The 20308-nt window shown below is 37.7% G+C and overlaps 1 protein-coding gene across 6 annotated transcripts in view; it reads left to right on the top strand.

Annotated features, from left to right (window-relative positions):
- Positions 1–20308, top strand: part of GAB1 (GRB2 associated binding protein 1) — a 123893-nt gene that overhangs the window by 58059 nt on the left and 45526 nt on the right. For all 6 annotated transcript variants that reach the window (XM_027597940.2, XM_027597942.2, XM_027597941.2 and 3 more), the window contains exon 2: positions 19563–19857. In XM_027597940.2, coding sequence (XP_027453741.1) covers positions 19563–19857 — 295 coding nt within the window. The remainder of the gene's footprint in view (positions 1–19562; positions 19858–20308) is intronic.

Consider the following 20308-nt stretch of genomic DNA (forward strand, 5'->3'; position numbering starts at 1 on the left):
ATGAATAATTGGAGCAGACTTCAAAACATTAAATTAGATGTATAAGCATGCTTTAAGAATTGTATCATAATGTCAGTGTATTTAAAACTTAGTAGTGATATCATTGCCTAAATACAGTAAATTTTTAAAGTCAATTATTTTAGCTGCTTTACCCTCTATAAATAATCTGGTAGTAAAATAGAGAAGAGATAAAAATTAACCCAGGGATCCATATCCGAGTACAGAGACGTGGGGAAATTCCCCCCACACACACACCTTCCTGCTTCCCGACATATGAACCTTAATGATTTGAATAAGTCTTTTGGGGGTCCTTGGTTAGAATTTGCCTTTTCCTGCTTTTCTAGTAGAGATCTGAGCAACAACAGAGAAATTGGGGAAAGCATTAAAAGCATAGGAGTTTTATCCTGTCTTCCTTGATACTTCCTGTCTCTGAGGGTGTTGTCCAAAGGGGAAAGATAAATGAACAAGCAAGATGGATGTCAGCTGTCTCCTCATTCTGCTTGCCTTTCAGAGCATTCACAGCAGTCTGAGAACAGAAAAACTTTTAAGTCCTGTATTCCTATATCCTCAGCATTTGCTTGTTAAAATAAACCTTTGAACATTTTCTCTCTCCTGATTTAAGCTACTCTGTTTCCTCCATGAAAAAGCTGGAGAGGGTGTTTTAAGCTGATACTGCATCCCTTAAAATGTAGTCATAAATCACGGGAAGCTCACTGCTTTTAGAGCCTGCCAGAATTATCATACTAATGCACTTCTTCAAAGGTTGTTAAAAATGGTAATTAAGTAAACTTTGTTTTTGTCCCCTTATGCCTCTCAGAATGTTTTTTGTATGGATTCTCTCATTTGATTTTTTTTTTTTATAAAGATCACACACTTTTTTTTTTTTAAGATTTTATTTATTTATTCATGAGAGACAGAGGGGGAGAGAGAGAGAGAGAAGCAGAGGGAGAAGCAGGCTCCCAAGGAGCAGGGAGCCCGATGCGGGACTCGATCCCAGGACCCTGGGATCATGACCTGAGCCGAAGGCAGACGCTTAACCATCTGAGCCACCCAGGCGCCCTCTCTCATTTGATTTTGATACAGTTCCAGGAAACAGAATTCCTACTAATGCAGGAGTTTTATATAAGTTCACTTCCTTAAATATGGGAGAAAATCTAGAATTACCTCACCAGAAATCATTTTGTTTTTAATAATCATGAGTTATGTATTCTTATTGCTCTAGAAATTAAGAAACGGAACCACGAGATCACTGTAGCCCAGAATCCATGTCTAATACTTGAATCTCCCCTTCAGGGATCATTTTCTGATGTTTTCTTCAGGGAGTATAATTTGTAAAACCCTGGCCGATTGTCTTGCTAATGTGTGTCACCAGTCACGGGTAGAGGGGCATGCTGCATGATTGATTATTTATGTCTATCATCTTCGTGTTTAAAGAACGCTACATGTTAGTGCAAAACTCTAGTATACAATGGGCAGACACTTTAGAGGAGAGTCTGCTGTTGCTGATGATGAGATCATAACCAAAACCCACACTCCTCTCTAGACAGAAAGATCCCCGTGGAGATAAGCATGCTTTTTGAGAGGAGTCACTCAGCCACACCATCACTGAACCATGGTCTCTTTCACTTTACCTGTTCCTTGACTTGAAGTACTACTGTGGACATAAATCTATAGTTTTCCAGAATCTTTGTTTTGGAAATGATTTTGTTTTAGCTCTTCATGTCTGAGACACCTGAAAACCAAAAATAGTGGCCAAACCATGTCAACTTAGAAACCGTCAGTTAGTAAGTTGTTTGTCTTTTTAAATATTGAGAAAGCCATATACTACCTAGATTCAATTTAGACATGTGGACTCTTCCTTAAAAGGCAATGATCAGAAGTCCAAAGGTGCTTAAGGAAATAGTGAACCTACCTAGGTTGATAAAAGAGTTTTGTCTTTGGAACATAGTGTTGAATAGGAATTCGTAAGTTAACTTGCTATTCTTGAGTAACTGAGTTGTAGAAGTCCAAAGTAAGTGCTTCGTGCTTTGTTTTGTTCTGCTCTGTTCTGTTTGTGTTTTTCATTTTTGTGGTGTCTGCCTTTTTTATGTTTTCTCTGCTCACAGGGACTCCACTAGGGGGCAGACAAAAGAATGGAGAGGAGACCCATACCAGTGCATTGTATTCACTATAACCTTAAGCCCTGTGTTTGCTACTCCTTCTGAATGCCTTGGAGGAAGGTTTTTCTATTTGGTTGTATTTCATATAGTAGGATCTAAAGTGGTTTTTTTCGTATGCTTGTTTCTACATTTAAAGTGTAAACATATTTATACAAGTTTAAGGATAATTTTTAAATCAACTCATTGTCATAGTGTTTGTTTTGCTTTTATACCATACTTACACCTCAAACCACTTAATTATCTGTTGACAACCATAATGATAATCCCTATATACAGTTCACTGTATACATCAAGACTGTCACTCATTTATTCAGTCACCACACTTTTAAGTTCCTCCTTTTTGTCAGGCATTCTATGTATTGGGTTTGAGAACAGAGCTGTGAAGAGTTAGAGCCTAGGAGGCTGAGTATAAAGAAGTGGTAGGTTACGGTTGCCCTCTGAGTCGTTTGATGGAAGAACTAAGATGAGAGGAACCAGAAGAGCTTCTTGATGGCTACAGTGCTGACAATTTTTATTTCTGGTTATTTTCTTTTTTCAAACTGCTCATAAAGATTAGAATGCCATATGGGGTTGGAGTGGGGACTTCAGTTGTTAAGTGAGACAGTAAGCCTCTCCTCTTATCTGGGCCATGTCTAGGAAGACAACTAAAGATGTGTTTTTTATTCTTCCTCTGTCTTTTGCTCCATCAAGAATTGCACCATCAAGAATTGCATCTTAGTTACCAAAAAGTCATTTACTTCAGCCAGCCCAGGGTTATATAATCTGCATCTTTAAATGAAAATCTCTTTGCTTTGCCTTTTCATGGTCAGTAATTCAACAAAATACAGAGGGGTGCTTTTGTTTTTATTTCATGTTTAAAGCTAGTCAGATTTTCACGAGAGATACTTTGTTTCTCCTCAACTTTCCCTCTGTTTTGGGAACAAACTGTCCTTTGTTCATTGTAGATAATCTATAAATAGATTGCCTCATCTTTTAATTGTTAAGGAATAAACATTTAAATGGGTAAGAAGTAGGGGTATTTATTTCAAGAATGTCTTCAGGTTACAACAAGGCCTAACACAAGTGAAGTCTCGAAAGATCTTTTTGGTGGAATAAATTCTTCATCTGTTAGATTTAATAAGTTATTCTATACAGTATGAGAAAGCAATCATTGGTAAAACAAGTGATTGCATTTCTGTCGAGGATTATACATATTTGTTTTAGTTATTATTTGCTTATAGAATGAATTGCGTGCTGTAGCAAATTGGACAGAACCTAACAGGACATTCTTTGAGTTCATAATTAAATATCTTAATTACTAAAACGTATCTGGGATGTTATTATAAGAAATCCCACCGTAAATAAGTGTCCTGTGTTTTTAGTCATTAAATATATTTTCTTTATTTGGGTTTCAGAAGACATTTTAGTGAGGGCTTCACCTTTATTTTCCATAATTCTAACATGGTAAACAAGACTTGGGAAAAGTCACAATAAGTAAAATATTAGTGAATTAAAATTTTAAACCTGAGGACCTTAGACCACTGAAAGTTAGAAGCATAGCTCATGAAACCAAAGATACATTCATCTTATTTAAAAAGTTAGCTACTTGGGGCACCTGGGTGGCTCAGTCGTTAAGCGTCTGCCTTCGGCTCCGGTCATGATCCCAGGGTCCTGGGGTCGAGCCCTACATCTTGCTCCCTGCTCAGCAGGAAGCCTGCTTCTCCCTCTCCCGCTCCCCCTGCTTGTGTTCCCTCTCTTGCTGTATCTCTCTCTGTCAAATAAAAAAATAAAATCTAAACAAAATAAAAAGTAAGCTACTTAAAAAGTATGTATGTATATGAATAAAAATAAGATGAAAATATGGAAAAAAATTTTGATATCAATAGGATTATATATAATTTCTCCCTAATTTTTCAGTTGAATTTGTTGTTGCTAGTAGTTTATTAATAATAAATTCATTAAGAAACTGCCCATACAACTTACACGATTTTATTCTGGAGAACACTTGACTTGGAAATTGGATAACCTCCAGAAATAACAGATCTCACCACGGTACTTTAAACTAAGAGGAACAGTCACTTGGAAGTTTATGACTTAAAAGTATAGGCCTAAGCCTGTTGGAGGTTTTTCTTTCTCTTATTTTTTAAATAGCTGCTACATTTTAAAGATGTCTTAGAATTAAAGGCAGAGGATAAAGGTTAAACAAATTCTATCCAAAACTTAATATCAAAAATAATTTTACATAACAGAGAACAAATGGACATTTTTTTCTATACTGATAAAATACTCTTTTGAATCTTTAATAGTCTTAGTATTACTGACCCCCACCTCTACCCCCTGGCAGTCCCAGATGGTTTTTAGTTGGAGAATTTTCCAAGTGTTTGACTTACTCTTTTTTAATTTTTAAATTTTTAATGGAAATATAGTTGACTTACAATATTAAAGTAGTTTCAGGTGTACAGCATAGTGTTTCAAGAATTATATACCTTACAAAATGCTCACAAAATAAGTATATTACAGTGTTATTGACTGTATTCTCTATGCTGCACTTCTCATCCTCATGACTTACTTATTTTTTATTATTTTTTATTCATTTTATTTTATTATGTTATGTATGACTTATTTACTTTTAACTGGAAGTTTGTGCCTCTTAATCCCCTTCACCCATTTGGCCCATCCTTCCCCCTCTCCCCCGGTGGCAACCACCAGCTTGTTCTCTGTATTTATGAGTCTCTTCTCTCTTTTTTGTTGCTGTTGTTGTTGTTGTTTGTTTTGTTTTTTTCCAGATTTCACATATAAGTGAAATCAAATGGTGTTTGTCTTTCTCTGTGTGGCTTATTTCACTCAGTGTAATACCCTCTAGGTTCATCCATGTGTTCACAAATGGCAATATTTTATCCTTTTTTATGGTTGAGAAGTATTCCAGTGTGTGTATGTGTGTGTGTGTGTGTGTGTGTGTGTGTGTGTGTGTTTATATAAACACACCACATCTTCTTTATCCACTCATCTATCCATGGACAGTTGGGTTGTTTCCATATTTTGACTGTTACAAATCATGCTGCAATAAACATAGGGGTGCATATATCTTTCCTGACTAGTGTTTTCATTGACTTCAGGTAAATACCCAGCAATGAAATTATTGGATCATATGGTACTTCTGTTTTTAGTTTTTTTGAGGAACCTCCGTACTGTCTTCCACCGTGGCTGCACCAGTTTGCATTCCCACTAGCAGTGCACGAGGGTTCAGTTTTCTCCACAGCCTTGCTAATACTTGTTTCTTGTCTTTTTGATACTAGCCATTCTGACTGGTGTGAGGTGTTATCTCATGTGGCTTGGATGTGCGTTTCCCTAATAATTAGTGATTTAGAATTATCTCCCTTTTTAGGAATAGAATAAAAATTAAAACTGTTGCCTTCAGCATGCCTGCATTCATGTAGCAGCTGGGGTGTGGGGACTTTTCCGTATGTATGTATGTTCTACTTGACTTCCTGTCTACATTTATCTATTGTAGCAGCATCTACAGTCTCAGGAATGAGGAAGGGGTAAGAGATGGGATTGGAGAATAGATAGGCTGAGTGGAAAAATACAGACAGGATATCCTCTTTCAGAAGGTCACGTCCCACCATCAAGAGTTGGGGGTTTGTGGGATTCTGAAGCCCTCTAATTAAATGGGGGAAGAGGTGCCATCTTTCCCTTTTCTGCTCATCTTCCCCAATCCAAATCCATCCCTCCTTCACTCTAAAATACCACCAATTGCATATTTAAAGTAAAGTACTGAAATGCGAATTTCTGTGGTGAAGTGTGGGATGGCCCGATGACATCCCTGAAAACCCAAAGCCAATCTCTGTACTCCGAACTCAAGGTTTATATTTAGAAGACAGTGTGGATCCTGTAGTTTCAAAATGCTGTAAACATGTTTGTGTGGTTATTTTTAGCTTTTACAGACTTTAGTGAACTTTCAAGTTGGCAAGTCAGACAGTCACTTGTCTGTTACCTCGGATGCCAGCACTTTGTGAAAGACTCTGATTGTCTCAAAGGTTTCTTACATATTTAAAGCAGATAAGTGTAAGAAGTTATCTCATGTCAACTCTGTGTGGTGTATCTACCTATGATTCTGCATACTCTACATATTTTTTAAGCTTTTATGAACTGTATCACTTGGGTAACAGTTTTGCTTGGAGTTCAAGACAAGTTGGGTGTTGCCAAATGGAACTGTTACTCCTCTGGCAGAAATAGCTAGTTGTTTTCTCCTTCTCCCAGCCTTTCTCTCCTAGTCCTCAAGCATTAAATCATCATACACAAATCCTTACAGTCACTGTTGTTTTCAACCCATTGTATCTACTTCCTCTTGGTCAAAGGTTATGAGGCTTGAGTGGCGTAGAGGGAGAGATAGAAATTGGACAGAAAAAAGAAAGCTGGGCTCATTTTAGGGCCGACATACCATAGAATGGGCAAGACAGCACTGAATTGTTGAAAACAAAAAGTAGTAAATGATCAGCAGCTTTTCTTGTATGATGAGATCCTTATCTGCCTGTTACATGAATGAAAAAGAGATTACACTCCAAGAATGCTGCTTTAGAAAAGAGTGACACCCCCTTCTGTCATGGCAGGGAAGGCAGAAGGGAAGTCAGCATCAGCACCAGCACCGGTCTGAGTCTTGCACGTTTGCAGAGATCTTCTTGATTTCATTATCTGTGGAGTAATTTTTATACATCTTCAATTTTGTAGTTAGTTCCCCTCTTTGCATGAGGTTATTCTTCCTTGCTTCTTGAACTAAATGTGTTTTATAGTCACTGACTCCAGAATGCGTAATTTATCTATTTGGAAGTGTCATTCTAAGGAAGGCTTTTCAGTGCCACATTTCCTTTGTTCTGGAAGCTTTGGTGTGAGTTTTATGTTTAGAAGAAAATTGTACTAAGCGTTATTTTGGCTTATTATGTACAAATGTAATTATGGAAATTTGAAATTTGTTTTTGTAACACTTCAGTGCTTTTCCTCTAGTTCTTAATGTTGTTTTTGAACCATGATCCAAGTCTCAGTGTATCCGTGTTTTACTTTATTGTGAATTGTGAATGTTCAGTAAGAAATACAGAACAGAAAATGAGAACATTTTTCGTATGTTTTGCTGGAAACTCAAAACACTAGCTCTCTTCCAGCATTAATTATTTTGGATTGGATAGCTGAACAAGAAATAGAGTTTAGAAATTTGTCGGGTTTACGGAAGATAATTTTTTTTAAATTCCAGATTATTACTGGTATTCCATTTTTTTAAAATCTCTATTGAAGCAAGCATGTTCTTTTCCAAATAATAATAACAACAGCAACACAGATGGTATGAATTTGTGGGCCAAAGTTAGTTTGTGAAACAGTGAAATCAGGAAGTCAGTCCATATCATTGTTACCACCCTAGGCACCGCCACTTACAGTCGCGCTCTCCAACTCGTGGGTCTTATTTGGAGCTGCAATCCTCTTCAGCATCTGGTATTGCCTGTCTCTCAAGTCAAGAAGTGGACTTTAAAACTGCCCTGTCCATATAATAGTTACCAGCCCCAGGTGACTGAATTTCTAATAAATTAGAAAACCAGTTCCTAGTTGCGCCAGCCACTCTTCTAGTTTCCTATGGCGACATGTGGCTGGTAGTGCTGGGATGGGCCGTGTAGTCATTTCCCGAGTTGCAGAAAGTTCTGTTGGACAGCACTGCTCTGGATTGCAATGAGAATTTGTATCTGTGCTGGAGAATCTTGTGACTTTAAGGTATGATACCAGCTTCCTACCACTTAAACAATAACGTGTAAGTGAAATTCTCACATCTCACTCTTCAGTTAAACGTGTACATTGACATCATACTTCATAGCATATGGCAGTCTGCCCATATTCTCTCTTATGACATTGCATTCTACCCTCAGGCACTGGATCAGCGTTTTACACAGGCATACACATGTGCAACAATTTTGAGTATGTGTACGAGTGTGTGTGTAGGGACTATAACTATGTATATATAATTAAATATACTAACACAAATAATATTTCATAACTAAAATATGTAGATGTCCTAATACTGTAGGCACCATCTGAAGTTGTAGTTTCCTAAGTTTCGTACATTGGTGTGGTTTCATATTGAGTTATTTCTTGATTAAGTTGGTTTCACTTTTTGTTGACTGAACCTTGTGGAGGAGATTTGATAGGATTTATGGCTGAACTCTTCCAGAGTAAGAAGGCCCCCTGTTGCTTTGGTGTATCATCCATTTATGTGGAGACTAAGTTAGTGGGCAACAGAGACAGCATCATCGGGGTCACCAGGAGACACTGTCCATTTGTTCAGGTAACAGTTCTCACACCTTTTAGGCCACCGGGTCCTTGCATGCTGTGCACTATGCCAAGCACTTGAGGAATAAGACAGGGTCTTAGGGAGGAAAGCAGCTGTACAAAGGACTGATTGACATGCAAGAGGAGGGTGCTCTGATAGAAGTTTGCCCAAGGTGCTGGGGACACCCCCGAGCGGTCAGCTCTACCTGGCACAGATGACAGGTAGAACGATAGAAAGTGTTAGCAGTATTCTTCCATACCAGTTTCCATTTACTCCAAACAGAAAAGTTCCTTGCCCAGATCTCTCAGTATTTTGGAAATTTTGTAAACCGTGGGGGGAAATGTTTTAAAAATGCCTTTCAAAAGCATCCTTTTAATGACTTTGTAAGATTCTCTATGGAGATGTACCCTAACTTATTTACTCGGTTCCCTAATGTCACCAGCCTTACCACTGCTCAGGACAGAGGGGTTTCCCAAGATGTGGAACTTTCAGTTTTCTAAAACAGGAATGGTCCTGGGAAAACTGGAATGATTGTTCACTCTCCCTATTGTTGAATATTTAGATCACTTCAATTATTTACTCATATAAACAGTACTGTGTTACTCTTTTGATGCCTAAGTATTTAGCTGCATTTTTGCATTATTTCCTTAGATGAGATTCCTAGAAATGGTATGAATGGCTCAGTGACTCTGGACATGTTTGGAGCTCATGGTAACTCTTACAGCCCTTTATTGTATTTTTGCCCTTTTCCAGCCAGATTGGTAAAAATCTGCCTGGATGTTTTGTGCTGCCTTTGCCTCCACAGGTTCCTAGGGAGATATGCAGAAAACAGAGATAGGAACATACTAGCTTGGCTCCCATTCTAAATCTCTTGCCAAATTACATATGACTCCAACTACCTTTCCTTTTTTTAATCACCTTTTATTGTCTCATTTTATTTCACATAAATATTTCTTGAAATTCAATTATATGTAACAAGTATTTATTACCTACTCTGTGTTGAGTTTCATGCTGGACAAAAAATGGCAGAATATCAAGTAAATAGAAGATACTGTCCCAATTCACTGTTAGAGCACAAGAGAACTAATTATTACAACACAGTCCGACTACCTTTGTCTTAGGCAAGGCTGAATGAAGTCTGATTCCAAAAGAGAGTGGACTCCCTGAGCCCATTCATCTACAACCATACCCTGACATGAGTCCCTGACTCTCAGGGCACAGCGTAGAAATAAAAGCATGAGATCAGAGGAAACCCAAGGCTGGCTGTCTTTCTTACCAGTCCAGCTTCAGCTATACATCACCCCAGGCCTCCACCCCCAGTCACTCAGGATGTTGCAAACTTCTCTTGGCACCACTGCTAGCCAGACTCTTGCCTCTTTCAGCCTCCTTCTGCTCAGGGTAAGGTAGCCATGAAACGCCTCCCCCCCCCCCCCCAAGTTAGAGTGTGTCCCCGCAACCCTGACAGTTAGGAATATGATGAGATACATGAACTAGTATTCACAAGTAAAAATATATTCAGCCTGCCCCACGGTGCAGCATTGAGAGTTCATGCCATGAGGTGACCTACTTTCCTGTGGAACTTTAGTAACTAAATTTCCCTGGTTGGGGTCCAAGGTCTCATACCAAACTTCTTTGTAGTAAGAAGTATTAAAGTGTTGTTCTATTTCAGGCCTTCTTAACATGTGCCCCAGGGGTCCTGTGAACCCCTGAAACTGTGTACAATGTAATTTATGTGCCTTTTTCTAAGAAAAAGTTCCATTGCTTTTATCAGATTCTCAGAGTGGTCTGTGACCCAGAAAAGGTGTAGGAACTGCTTTGCGTACATTAAATACTCAGAAATTTCTGCTGTTACTTCTTTCGTTTGTTTGTTTTATGTAGGACTTATGCCAGGGCTTTGAGGTAGGCATCCATTTAACAATGATTTCAATTAATAACTTAAAATTCCCTGATTTTTTTTTTCTTCAGGTATTTACTTCTGAGTTAGATTTTTTTTTTTTTTTTGGTTAATTTTGCTATTATGAAGTTGTTTGAGGTCCAGCTAATTTGTTTTTGTCCAGACAATATATGTAAACTATTAAAAGGTTTGTGGAACAGTTGTTAGCCTACATCTAGGCATTGTTCTACATTATTTTTGGTGTATTCTTTTGTTTATATTACTAAGCTAAAGTTAGCACAGATAGCACCAGGCTAGAAAATGGTGACAATAGTTTGAAAACAGGAAATTTTAGGCTTGTGTGTGTTTGGAACAGATGATCATAATGATAGAGCCAGTGGAGTGGAAACTTCCACCGAGCCTGTTTTTTCCTTATTTTGCTCTATGAGAAAAGATGGTGCTTCCTGGAAAACAACTCAAGTCTTTTAAAGCAAATGGTTTTCTTTTGTCCCCGTTTTATGGCTAATTTGTTTTTCTTTATTTTATTTACCCTGGTTGGATTATTATGGAAATTTAATATTTTTTAGTAGGTAAAGTAATTCCCAAAGTGTTTATTTTAGATATTTAATACTTAGATATTTAGTATATTACCATTTACTGACATGGTTTTTAAAGAAAATTAAAATAATATGAATATTATAGCCACCAAATTTTATGGGAAGTCTTTTAAGTGCTCCCAACTTGCCTTTTTTCTTTAACCCCCTAAATTCCAGTCTTTAAAACAAAGTAGTTCTACTTTGTCTAAGCTATTTCCTGACTAAGACTCCTTCCAGATGTATCCTGGAATTCTATATTTAAAAGAAAGACTAAATTCATTCACTAATTTCAGAGTAAGAAGAAGAATATACATTTCCATACATACATAAACTTTTTTGTTTTGTGTACATCGTTCCTAAATTTTTAAATATTAATAGACTTTCTTTTTTAGAGCATATTTAGTCATAAGCTTTTTAAGCATGTTATTTTTTTTTTTAATTATAGAAGTAATAAATGGAAGCTCCTTGGAAAAAAATCAGACTATACAGAAGTATATAAAATAAAATTAGGAAACTTGTCTGACCTTCCCATCCCTATTTCTGGAATTACCGCAGTGAAGGATTCCAGTGTGTCTCCTTCCAGACATGTTATCTAAACATAGTTTGTGTGCAAAAACACATATTCATTTTAGGCAAATGGGAATTGTACTGTATGTATAATTCTGCAAGTTGCTGTTTCTTTTCATTTGACAGTTATGGGCAGTTTTTCATATATAGATCTATGTTTTAAATGTTTTACATCGATTTGTTACTGTATAAGTGTCTCATCATTTATTTAATTTAACCATTCCCCTGATGAAGAAATTTGGATTAAAACCTGTCTTACTAGACCCCTGGGTGGCTCAGTCGGTTAAGCGTCTGCCTTTGGCACAGGTCATGATCCCAGTGTGCCGGGATCGAGTCCGCACGCTCCTTGCTCAGCGGGGAGCCTGCTTCTCCCTCTGCCCCCTCCCCCCCCTCCGCCCCGCTCAGGCTCACTTGCTCTCGCAAATAAATAAATAAAACCTTTAAAAAAAACTGTCTTATTAAAAATGGCATTTTCATCTTATGAAACACATATCTTCAGCCCTAACATTTTACAGATTTCGGCCATCATACATAAATTTTGAATTTTACCAAAGAATTCATGGTAACGAACTTCTTTCCTTAACCATCAATAGTGAAATACCTTTTAAGAGATTTCAAATAAGAAAGTTCTACTGTCCTTTCTTTCCCAGTTTGCAAGGATGTTAGAGGGTTAGTAAAATTACAGTGGTGATGTTTCTTGGGCAATTGGCTCAAGAAGGTAGAAAGTGCTGTTCTTCAGTTTATCCAGTCAGGGCAAACTTTGTTAGGGTTCGACAACGATGAGGGACCTAAATGCAGTCGTCAGAGTTCTTTCGGAAGTGCTCTAAGAGAATGAGCTTGTTAATGGGCTGCTTGGGACCCATGTGCTGAGAATTCAGAGGAATGTAGCTGGGAGTTCCCTTAAGTAGGGGGGAGTTGAGGAAAGCTTCAGAGAAGAGGCCTTGAGGAATGAGTAGGAGCTCACTGGGCGAGAGAGAGAGGGTGTGTTAGACTCAAGACAACAGAGCATTGGTGTTTGGTGCAGTCGTCTGTGGAGGTGAAAGATCGGAGAGGTGAGCGGCAGGTAAGTATGATTTAAGAGAACCCTGTATGCCATTCTATGAAAGGAGTTTGAACTTTACCCTCATCACAACTTTGGACTTCTTTTTTCTTTCCGCGAGATCTTCTCTCAGTTCACTGACTCTCTGCGGTCCTTCTGGTGAATGGAAAACTTCAAAAGCATCCCATCAAGGCTTTGAGGGCTTCACAACACGTAAAGTGCTGTTGCAGATACAGAAAACTTTAAGGAATGGTCTTGGCTTTCGAGGAACTTGATGTCTAGTTGGGGAAATAATTCATAAGCATTGGGAACATTTGGAAATGTATGTGGTAAAATGACAGATGGTTGCACGCTGTCCCCGTAGCAATGCAAGAGACATTTCAGAGCAGTGACTCCAGACGGAAGGTGTGCAGAGGAAAGGGGAACGTTTGGGCAGAATCTTAAAGAATGGATTAGGTTTCCAGCAGTAGAAAGGAGTTCAAACATTTGCCTGTGGGATAAATATTGTGAACAAAAACAAGGTCTTGAGATATAGTTAACCTCACTGGCAACAGTAGAAGGCATGAGGAATTAGACAGATACAAGCTTAAAAGGATCTCTGCTTGTTTTTGAAATTCTGTTTCATTGAGCAACCTAATTCTGCCTGTTGATTGGGCCAGTGGTTCTCAGCCCAGGCGGTCCGGTAGAATCATCTGTTGAGCATTTAAAACTACCTATGCCTGTGCCAGGGCTAATGCCCCAGATCAGATCAGAGGTGGGGCCCCAGGCATCGGGGTTGTTTTTTTTTTTTTTTAAGTAAAATTCTCCAGATATTTCTTATGAGCCATTAGAGTTGACAATCACTGGACCACCCTGACCTCTTCTTTTTTTGCCCACCCGTATATTGGTTATTTCTTTAGTAATCAATTCTTCCAGTAAAGGATTCAGGAAAGGGATTAGGGAGTCTTGGCGAGCATTACCGCGGGCATGTTCTCTACCGGTGATTCCACAGAGAAGTCAGAAAACGGCAGCGCAGCAGTTACAGTGTTTTTCTTTAAAACAGAGCCCATTTGCCATTTTAGGCCAGTTAGTCATATTTTGTGAATTTATTAATATTATTGCAGGTAGTGGTTTGAGGCTCATCTGGATTGAGATTTTTTTCCTTCCCACCAGATAATGGAGCTCCAGCTACACTCTCTAGCCAGTGTGTACATACCCATACTCAGTAGGGTATATGATAAGCGTATTTTAAGACCTCGCTTCAATGGGACAATCCTGTTTTCAGTTTAACTTACATAATTTGCTTAAATACAGAAAGTATTTATTTTTTTATTTTTTTTTAAAGATTTTATTTGAGAGAGAGAATGAGAGAGAGAGAGAGAGCACATGAGAGGGGGGAGGGTCAGAGGGAGAAGCAGACTCCCTGCTGAGCAGGGAGCCCGATGTGGGACTCGATCCAGGGACTCTAGGATCATGACCTGAGCGGAAGGCAGTCGCTTAACCAACTGAGCCACCCAGGTGCCCAAGTACAGAAAGTATTTAAAAGAACAGTTCCTTTAAAATGAAGTTTAAAAATACCTCCCATATCTGTAGAATTTTTAAAACAAATTAATTTATGGCTTATACACCTCTCTCTTGCCTGAGTTCCCCATTTACAAATGGGTGGGGCAGATTGCAGTTATATCATCATCCCCATAATGCATAAGATAATGTGAGAACTTCCCTGTTTTTATCCTTGCCTCCTTTGATTGGCATATTCAGCAGATGTAGCCATAGGGCTGGGCAGTGGGAAAAGAAAGATGAAGGTGAAAAAATACGGCTCCAGCTTAAAAAACTTGTAGAAATGTCAAACATCGTAACTAGCACCAGCGTGGAAATGGGGAGCATGCAGGGGCCCATTCAGGGATGGTGCCCTGAAGGGGTCTGAGCTGAGTCTAGGGGGTTAGATTTTGTGTCATAGGGCAGCATGTGTCAGGGCCAGAGGCAGGGCAGAATCAGAGTGTTAGGGGAACTGCAATCACTTCTGATGTGGTTGGAAGGCAGAGAGGCAAGAAGTGAGGCTGGAGAGAAAGGAGAGGCTTGGAGGGCCCTGTGTGCCCTGCCTGCCAGAGAGTTCGGGCTCTATCCTGCAGGCAGTCACTGAACACAGGGAATGGGTAAATGGACGTACAAATACTCCAAGCGTTATGGATATTTAGTTTGGCATCTCATCTAAATATATTCCATTGGGATCCATGGACTATATAGGCTCTTTGGATGTTAATGTAGTAGCCAAAGTTACTCTTAAAACCCTGAGACAAGACACTGGGACTAGAGTAGGGTGCTTTTAAGCTACTTCAAAATGCAGACCTAATGATGAAGTCTTATTACTGCATCAGTTATTCAACTTAAAATTGAAATGAGTATTACATATAAGAAAAGACAACAAAGTAATTTTGCATAGTTCCTCTCAAGCAAACCTGCTTGTAATGGAAGTCCAGTAGTGAAAATGATTTTTCACATGGATTTTGTGTAAAATTGCTTTGAGTATTTGGTTTTGAAGGTTTCTAGAAAACTTATCCTTTTTTGTCTGTTACTGCTGCAGGATTGGTGAGGCAATGTACGGCTTTCTCTGGGGCTACCAAGGCAGCAAGGATAAAAATAGGGCAAACTTTAAGAATCCCAGATATTTTCGGATAACAAAGACTGATTTATGTGGGCCCATTTTGCGCTCTGACAAAACATAGAGAAGCTTTTGTGCTGTGATTAGCAAGGGTGCTGATGTCAGTTCTCTTGTCGAGCATCAAGCTTTATTCTGTGGCTAAATTGTGCTTTGTACCATAATCCAGAGAACCTTTGTATCTGCCTTATTAAAGTGTGTAGTTTATGTAATTGCTTTTGTTTTCCAGTTTAATCTGTGCCAGATTCAATGAGAGTGACTCATTTTGTGACTGAGACAAACATTCACATTTGGACCATGTTAAAAATAAATAAATAAGTGGCAGGTGCTGTTGGCTAAAGTCTGTGTTTTAATGTTGTAATTTCCTGCTGTAAGGGTTCCTCTCTTATCCTCTGTAATCGCGAGCACAACCTATCTACTGCACCCTGATTGATTGCTACTCATTTCTTGGCTATTTATTTTAGTTTCCGAGAGCCCTTTAAGTTTGAACAATATCATTTCAACAGAGAAGCAAAGAAATGGCAGGGGGGCCACAGTTAGCTGGAAGGCAAAGAGTGACACATAAGCCGTAGCAGAAGGACACCTTCCATCTTTTTCTTTCTGTCATTTTCCCAAGGTGTTTTGTGCATGTGTTTTGGTAAAGCTGTCTTAGTTATGTTTATTTTATTATGCATATGTTCAGTATTGGAGCTCTTTTTCTCAAGTGGAAGAGTTTTTGAAAATATGCCTTTCTATTCAATGTGGCCCATCTATCTAATCTAATATTCTCAAAATTTTACAACCATAGAGTCTTCAGGGAATTCTCTTTATTGTACAAGTATTTCTAGGTACCAGATGCTGTGCTGTGCATTGAGTATGTAATGACAAATTGTCACTGTCTTCATGGATTTTACAGACTTACAGATTTACAGTCTGCTTAAGGAGTTAGGTGTTAAATAAATACAAAGAAAACTTAAATTTCAAAATGACAATAATCACTACATAGGTAATAAAGTATATTACATAGGCAATAAGGTCCCTGAAATTGTGCCCTACTTTACATTGGGGGCCACTGGGAAGGGAAGGCCTAGAAGGTCAGAGTCAGCCTGGCGAAGACAAGGAAAGAACATACTAGACTCAGGAAATGGCATGTGTAAAGTCTCTGCGGCAGGAAACAGAGCACACAGGGCCCATCCTATTAACTGTATTATTAGAAGAGAGAAGTGACAATTGATAAGCCTAACTGTATTAAAAAGATTATAGATGAACTATAGGAGCACAGCAGTATGGTACTATTTAGTATAGGGGCAAATGATCCTCCATACAGTTCAGTAGCCTTTGAGAGCTTCCCTAAAAGTGCAGAATAGAGATTGATGCCTATGATACTAAGTGAGTCATTGGGGACTGGATGAATTATGTTCAATGAATTATGTAGTAAGGCATTTTAGAAAGATTGCCATGTAAGACATTAAAGTTTTAAAAAGTCATTTCTGTATTTAAAGACAGAACCTTCACTGTCTGGAGAAATCACTTACTAAAAGATACGATTCCTCGATGGCCCTAGATAAATGATATAATACTGTATTTTCTTTTCTCTTTACTTCTGTATTACTTTTGCAAGCTTCCTGCTTGATAGGGAGGTATCCATAGAAGCATAACTTTACTAAGAGATGATATTTATTTATTTTGAAGTAAATAGATGTCTTACGTATTAACTGAATGGATTTTTGTAATCCAGAAACCAGTGCTAAATTTATGTGAATTAACACATCATGATTTTTCAGTGTTCTCTAAAGCATATGTAAGAACTCTCCACTGCCTTCTCCTTCTGGACACCACTAATTATTTACTCTTTACTTGGAGCTATAGTCAGACTGGGATGTTAATTTAAAACCTTGGTGACATTAAAGAACTACATAGTATTTTTAGGCCTTTGTGATATTTCTACCAATATTGTTGAAGGATTGCACCCAGTTTTTCCAGGAAGGAATGTTTCTCCATTTAGCGATAGTTCTGCAGATACTTTGCTGGGTTTGCTATATTCTCAAATATTTTCATGTATGGTAAATGTTTTTTTCATTATTAGTCAACTCTACTCTCAAGGAGTTGAGTAGAGTAGCAATCATGAATTACCTACGTGTATTTCTTCCTACAGGTGTTTACAATATAATCAATAATTTACTGACTGGTTAACTCGTTGATTTACCTTTTAGTGTATCTATATTTCCTTGAATGGATACAATTTAAAGAATCTATTAAATATTAAACCTAAAGTTATCACCCAAGTTAATTCAGTTATGGGTACAGTTGTCCAAGTTAGTAAAGAGGAAGACCTTCAGAGAGGAGTAAGGTTTAGTATCGTTTCTGGGCAGAGTTGTTGGTTTTAAAGACAGCTGAAGCCGACTGTTTCAGTCTTTTGGTTCTGCTTTTATTATTTAACCAGTATAGATTTCAGGGAGAGTAATAGTACAAGAATTTAAGTTTCTTCAGGCATAGCATCATATTCAAAATTTACCAAAGCTTGTGGAGAGAATACATTGTGTGAGTACATGTCCAGATTGCCAATATATGTTTGTTGGGAAGAGAAGGAGAAAGGGAAAGGAGAAGGAAGATTGCAACCTATACTCAAAGAATACAGATCTTATCCATGTGGTCTTTGAACAATAGCCTGACCAGAAGAAAGACATAGTCCATTTCTTTGCTTGCTTTTCAAGTGAGAAATCAGGAAAGCTTCTGAACCCTTCCCCCCCCAACTCCTTGCAACCCCCCATACACACACAACAAAAGAGAGAAATCTATAGCTTAAAATACAAAGGAGTCTTTTGAAGTATCTTTATGTATTCTTTATGGCATGATATTAAGGCATGAAAAAACATTGCTTTTTTTTTTAATGTGGTAAGATATACCTAACATAAAATTTACCATTTTAACCATTTTCAAGTGTTTGGTTTCAGTGGCATGAAGTACATTCACCTTGTTGTGCAGCGATCACCACTGTCCATCTCCAGAACTGTCCATCTTCCTAAAACTGTACCCACTAAACACTAACTCCTTATCCCTGCCTTCCAGCCACTGGCAACTACCATTCTGTGTTTTGTCTCTATGAATTTGATTACCAATAGGTACCTCATATAAGTGGAGTCATACAGTTTTTTGTCCTTTAGTGACTGGCTTTTTTCACTTAACATCACATCTCAAGATTCATCCATGTTATGGCATGTGTCAGATTTTTATTCCCTTTTAAGACTAAATAATATTCCATTATGTGTGTATACCACATTTTGTTCATTTCTTCATTCAGCAGTGGACACTTGGGTTGCTTCTACCTTTCGACTGCTGTGGATAATGCTAGTATAAACATGGGTGTACAGATACCTGTTTGAGACCTGGCTTTCAATTCTCTTGGATATTTATTCACAACTGAAATCGTTGGAGGAACTGCCATACCGTTTTCCATACCAGTTACATCATTTTGCATTCCCATCAGCAATGCACAATGGTTCCAATTTCTGCCGTCGTGGCCAACACTTGTTATTTTCTGCTTTTTTGATAACACATTCTAATGTCTATGAAGTTATATCTCATTGTGGGTTTGATTTGCAGTTCTGTAAATGATAATGATGTTGAGCATCTTTACATGTGCTTACTGGTCATTTACATATCTTTGGAGAATCTGTTCAAGTCCTTTGCCCATTTTTAAATTGGGTTATTTATTTTTGTTATCGAGTTGTAGGATTCTTTATATATTCTGGACGTTAATCTTTTATCAGATAAATTATTTGCAGATATTTTCTCTCATTCTATGAGTTGGCCTTTCACTCAATTGATCGAGTCTTTCAGTGTGTAAATTTTAAATTTTGATGTATACCTATTTTTTTGTGTGTTTCTTCTGTACCCTTAGTGTCCTGTCCAATAGATCATTGCCAGATCTGATGTTATGAAGCTTTTCCCTGTTTTCTCCTAAGAGTTTTATAGTCTTAGCTCCTACGTTTAGGTCTTTGATCCATTTTGAGTTAATTTCTGTATGATGTAAAGAGTCCCAAATCCATTCTTTTGCATGTGGATACCAAGTTTTCCTGGTTCCATTTGTTGAAACCATTGCTTTTTTATATTTAGTAAAAACTAAGTCTTCCTTGTTGACTTGATATTACATATCAATGTAATATCTTCTGATAGCAATCAATATCTTCTAGTCTTCTATTAGAAGGTCTAATAGAACATAATAAATATGTATATATAGACACATTATTAAGTTAATTGAGCCATCAGTAAATTTTGCTGGAGTGGTAGATTATTCTGTGGAAACAAAACGTGTATGTGACTTTCTCCAGACATTGCAGTTGTAAAATTGGTTTGATAAGTGTGCCCTTTCTTGAAAAATTTCTGTCAAATTAATACTAGATGGTATTTTTGTTTTGTTCCCAGGCATGGAAGAGGAGATGGTTTGTGTTACGCAGTGGTCGCTTAACTGGAGATCCAGATGTCTTGGAATATTACAAAAATGATCATGCCAAGAAGCCTATCCGTATTATTGATTTAAACTTATGTCAGCAAGTTGATGCTGGATTGACGTTTAACAAAAAAGAGTTTGAAAACAGCTACATTTTTGATATCAACACTATTGACCGAATATTCTACTTGGTAGCAGACAGTGAGGAAGAGATGAACAAGTGGGTTCGTTGTATTTGTGACATCTGTGGGTTTAATCCTACAGAAGAAGGTAAGCTCAAGATTTTATTATTCCACCTGAGTTCTCCTTTATTACTGCATTTTTAGAACTGGTACAAAATTCTTTGTTATTTCAATTACACAATATAATATTGTTTACCTTTTTATAATAGCTAACAAACAACATTTGGAAAAAAAGCACTAAAGTCTTTAATCATTTTGGGGAGAAATTTTTTCTAGGTTTTAGGGGAGACTTAGCCATTGTGGGACCATGTCTAAATAAATGTCTTGAAAAAAGGTGACAAGAAGACATACTTATTTAAGAGCATTTCTTGCATCTGTATATATCAAGTTGAGCCTTATAGCACAGCTGATACTTGACTATTTTTCACCTATTAAAAGCATCATTTTCATGTGACTCAGTTCTTTAGATGTCATCTTAAAAACTAGATTGGATTATGAAGTTAGGAAATAGCCAAGACAGTTATCAGTACCTATGAAAA

Source organism: Zalophus californianus, chromosome 2, assembly GCF_009762305.2.
Source record: "Zalophus californianus isolate mZalCal1 chromosome 2, mZalCal1.pri.v2, whole genome shotgun sequence".
Classification (NCBI taxonomy): domain Eukaryota; kingdom Metazoa; phylum Chordata; class Mammalia; order Carnivora; family Otariidae; genus Zalophus; species Zalophus californianus.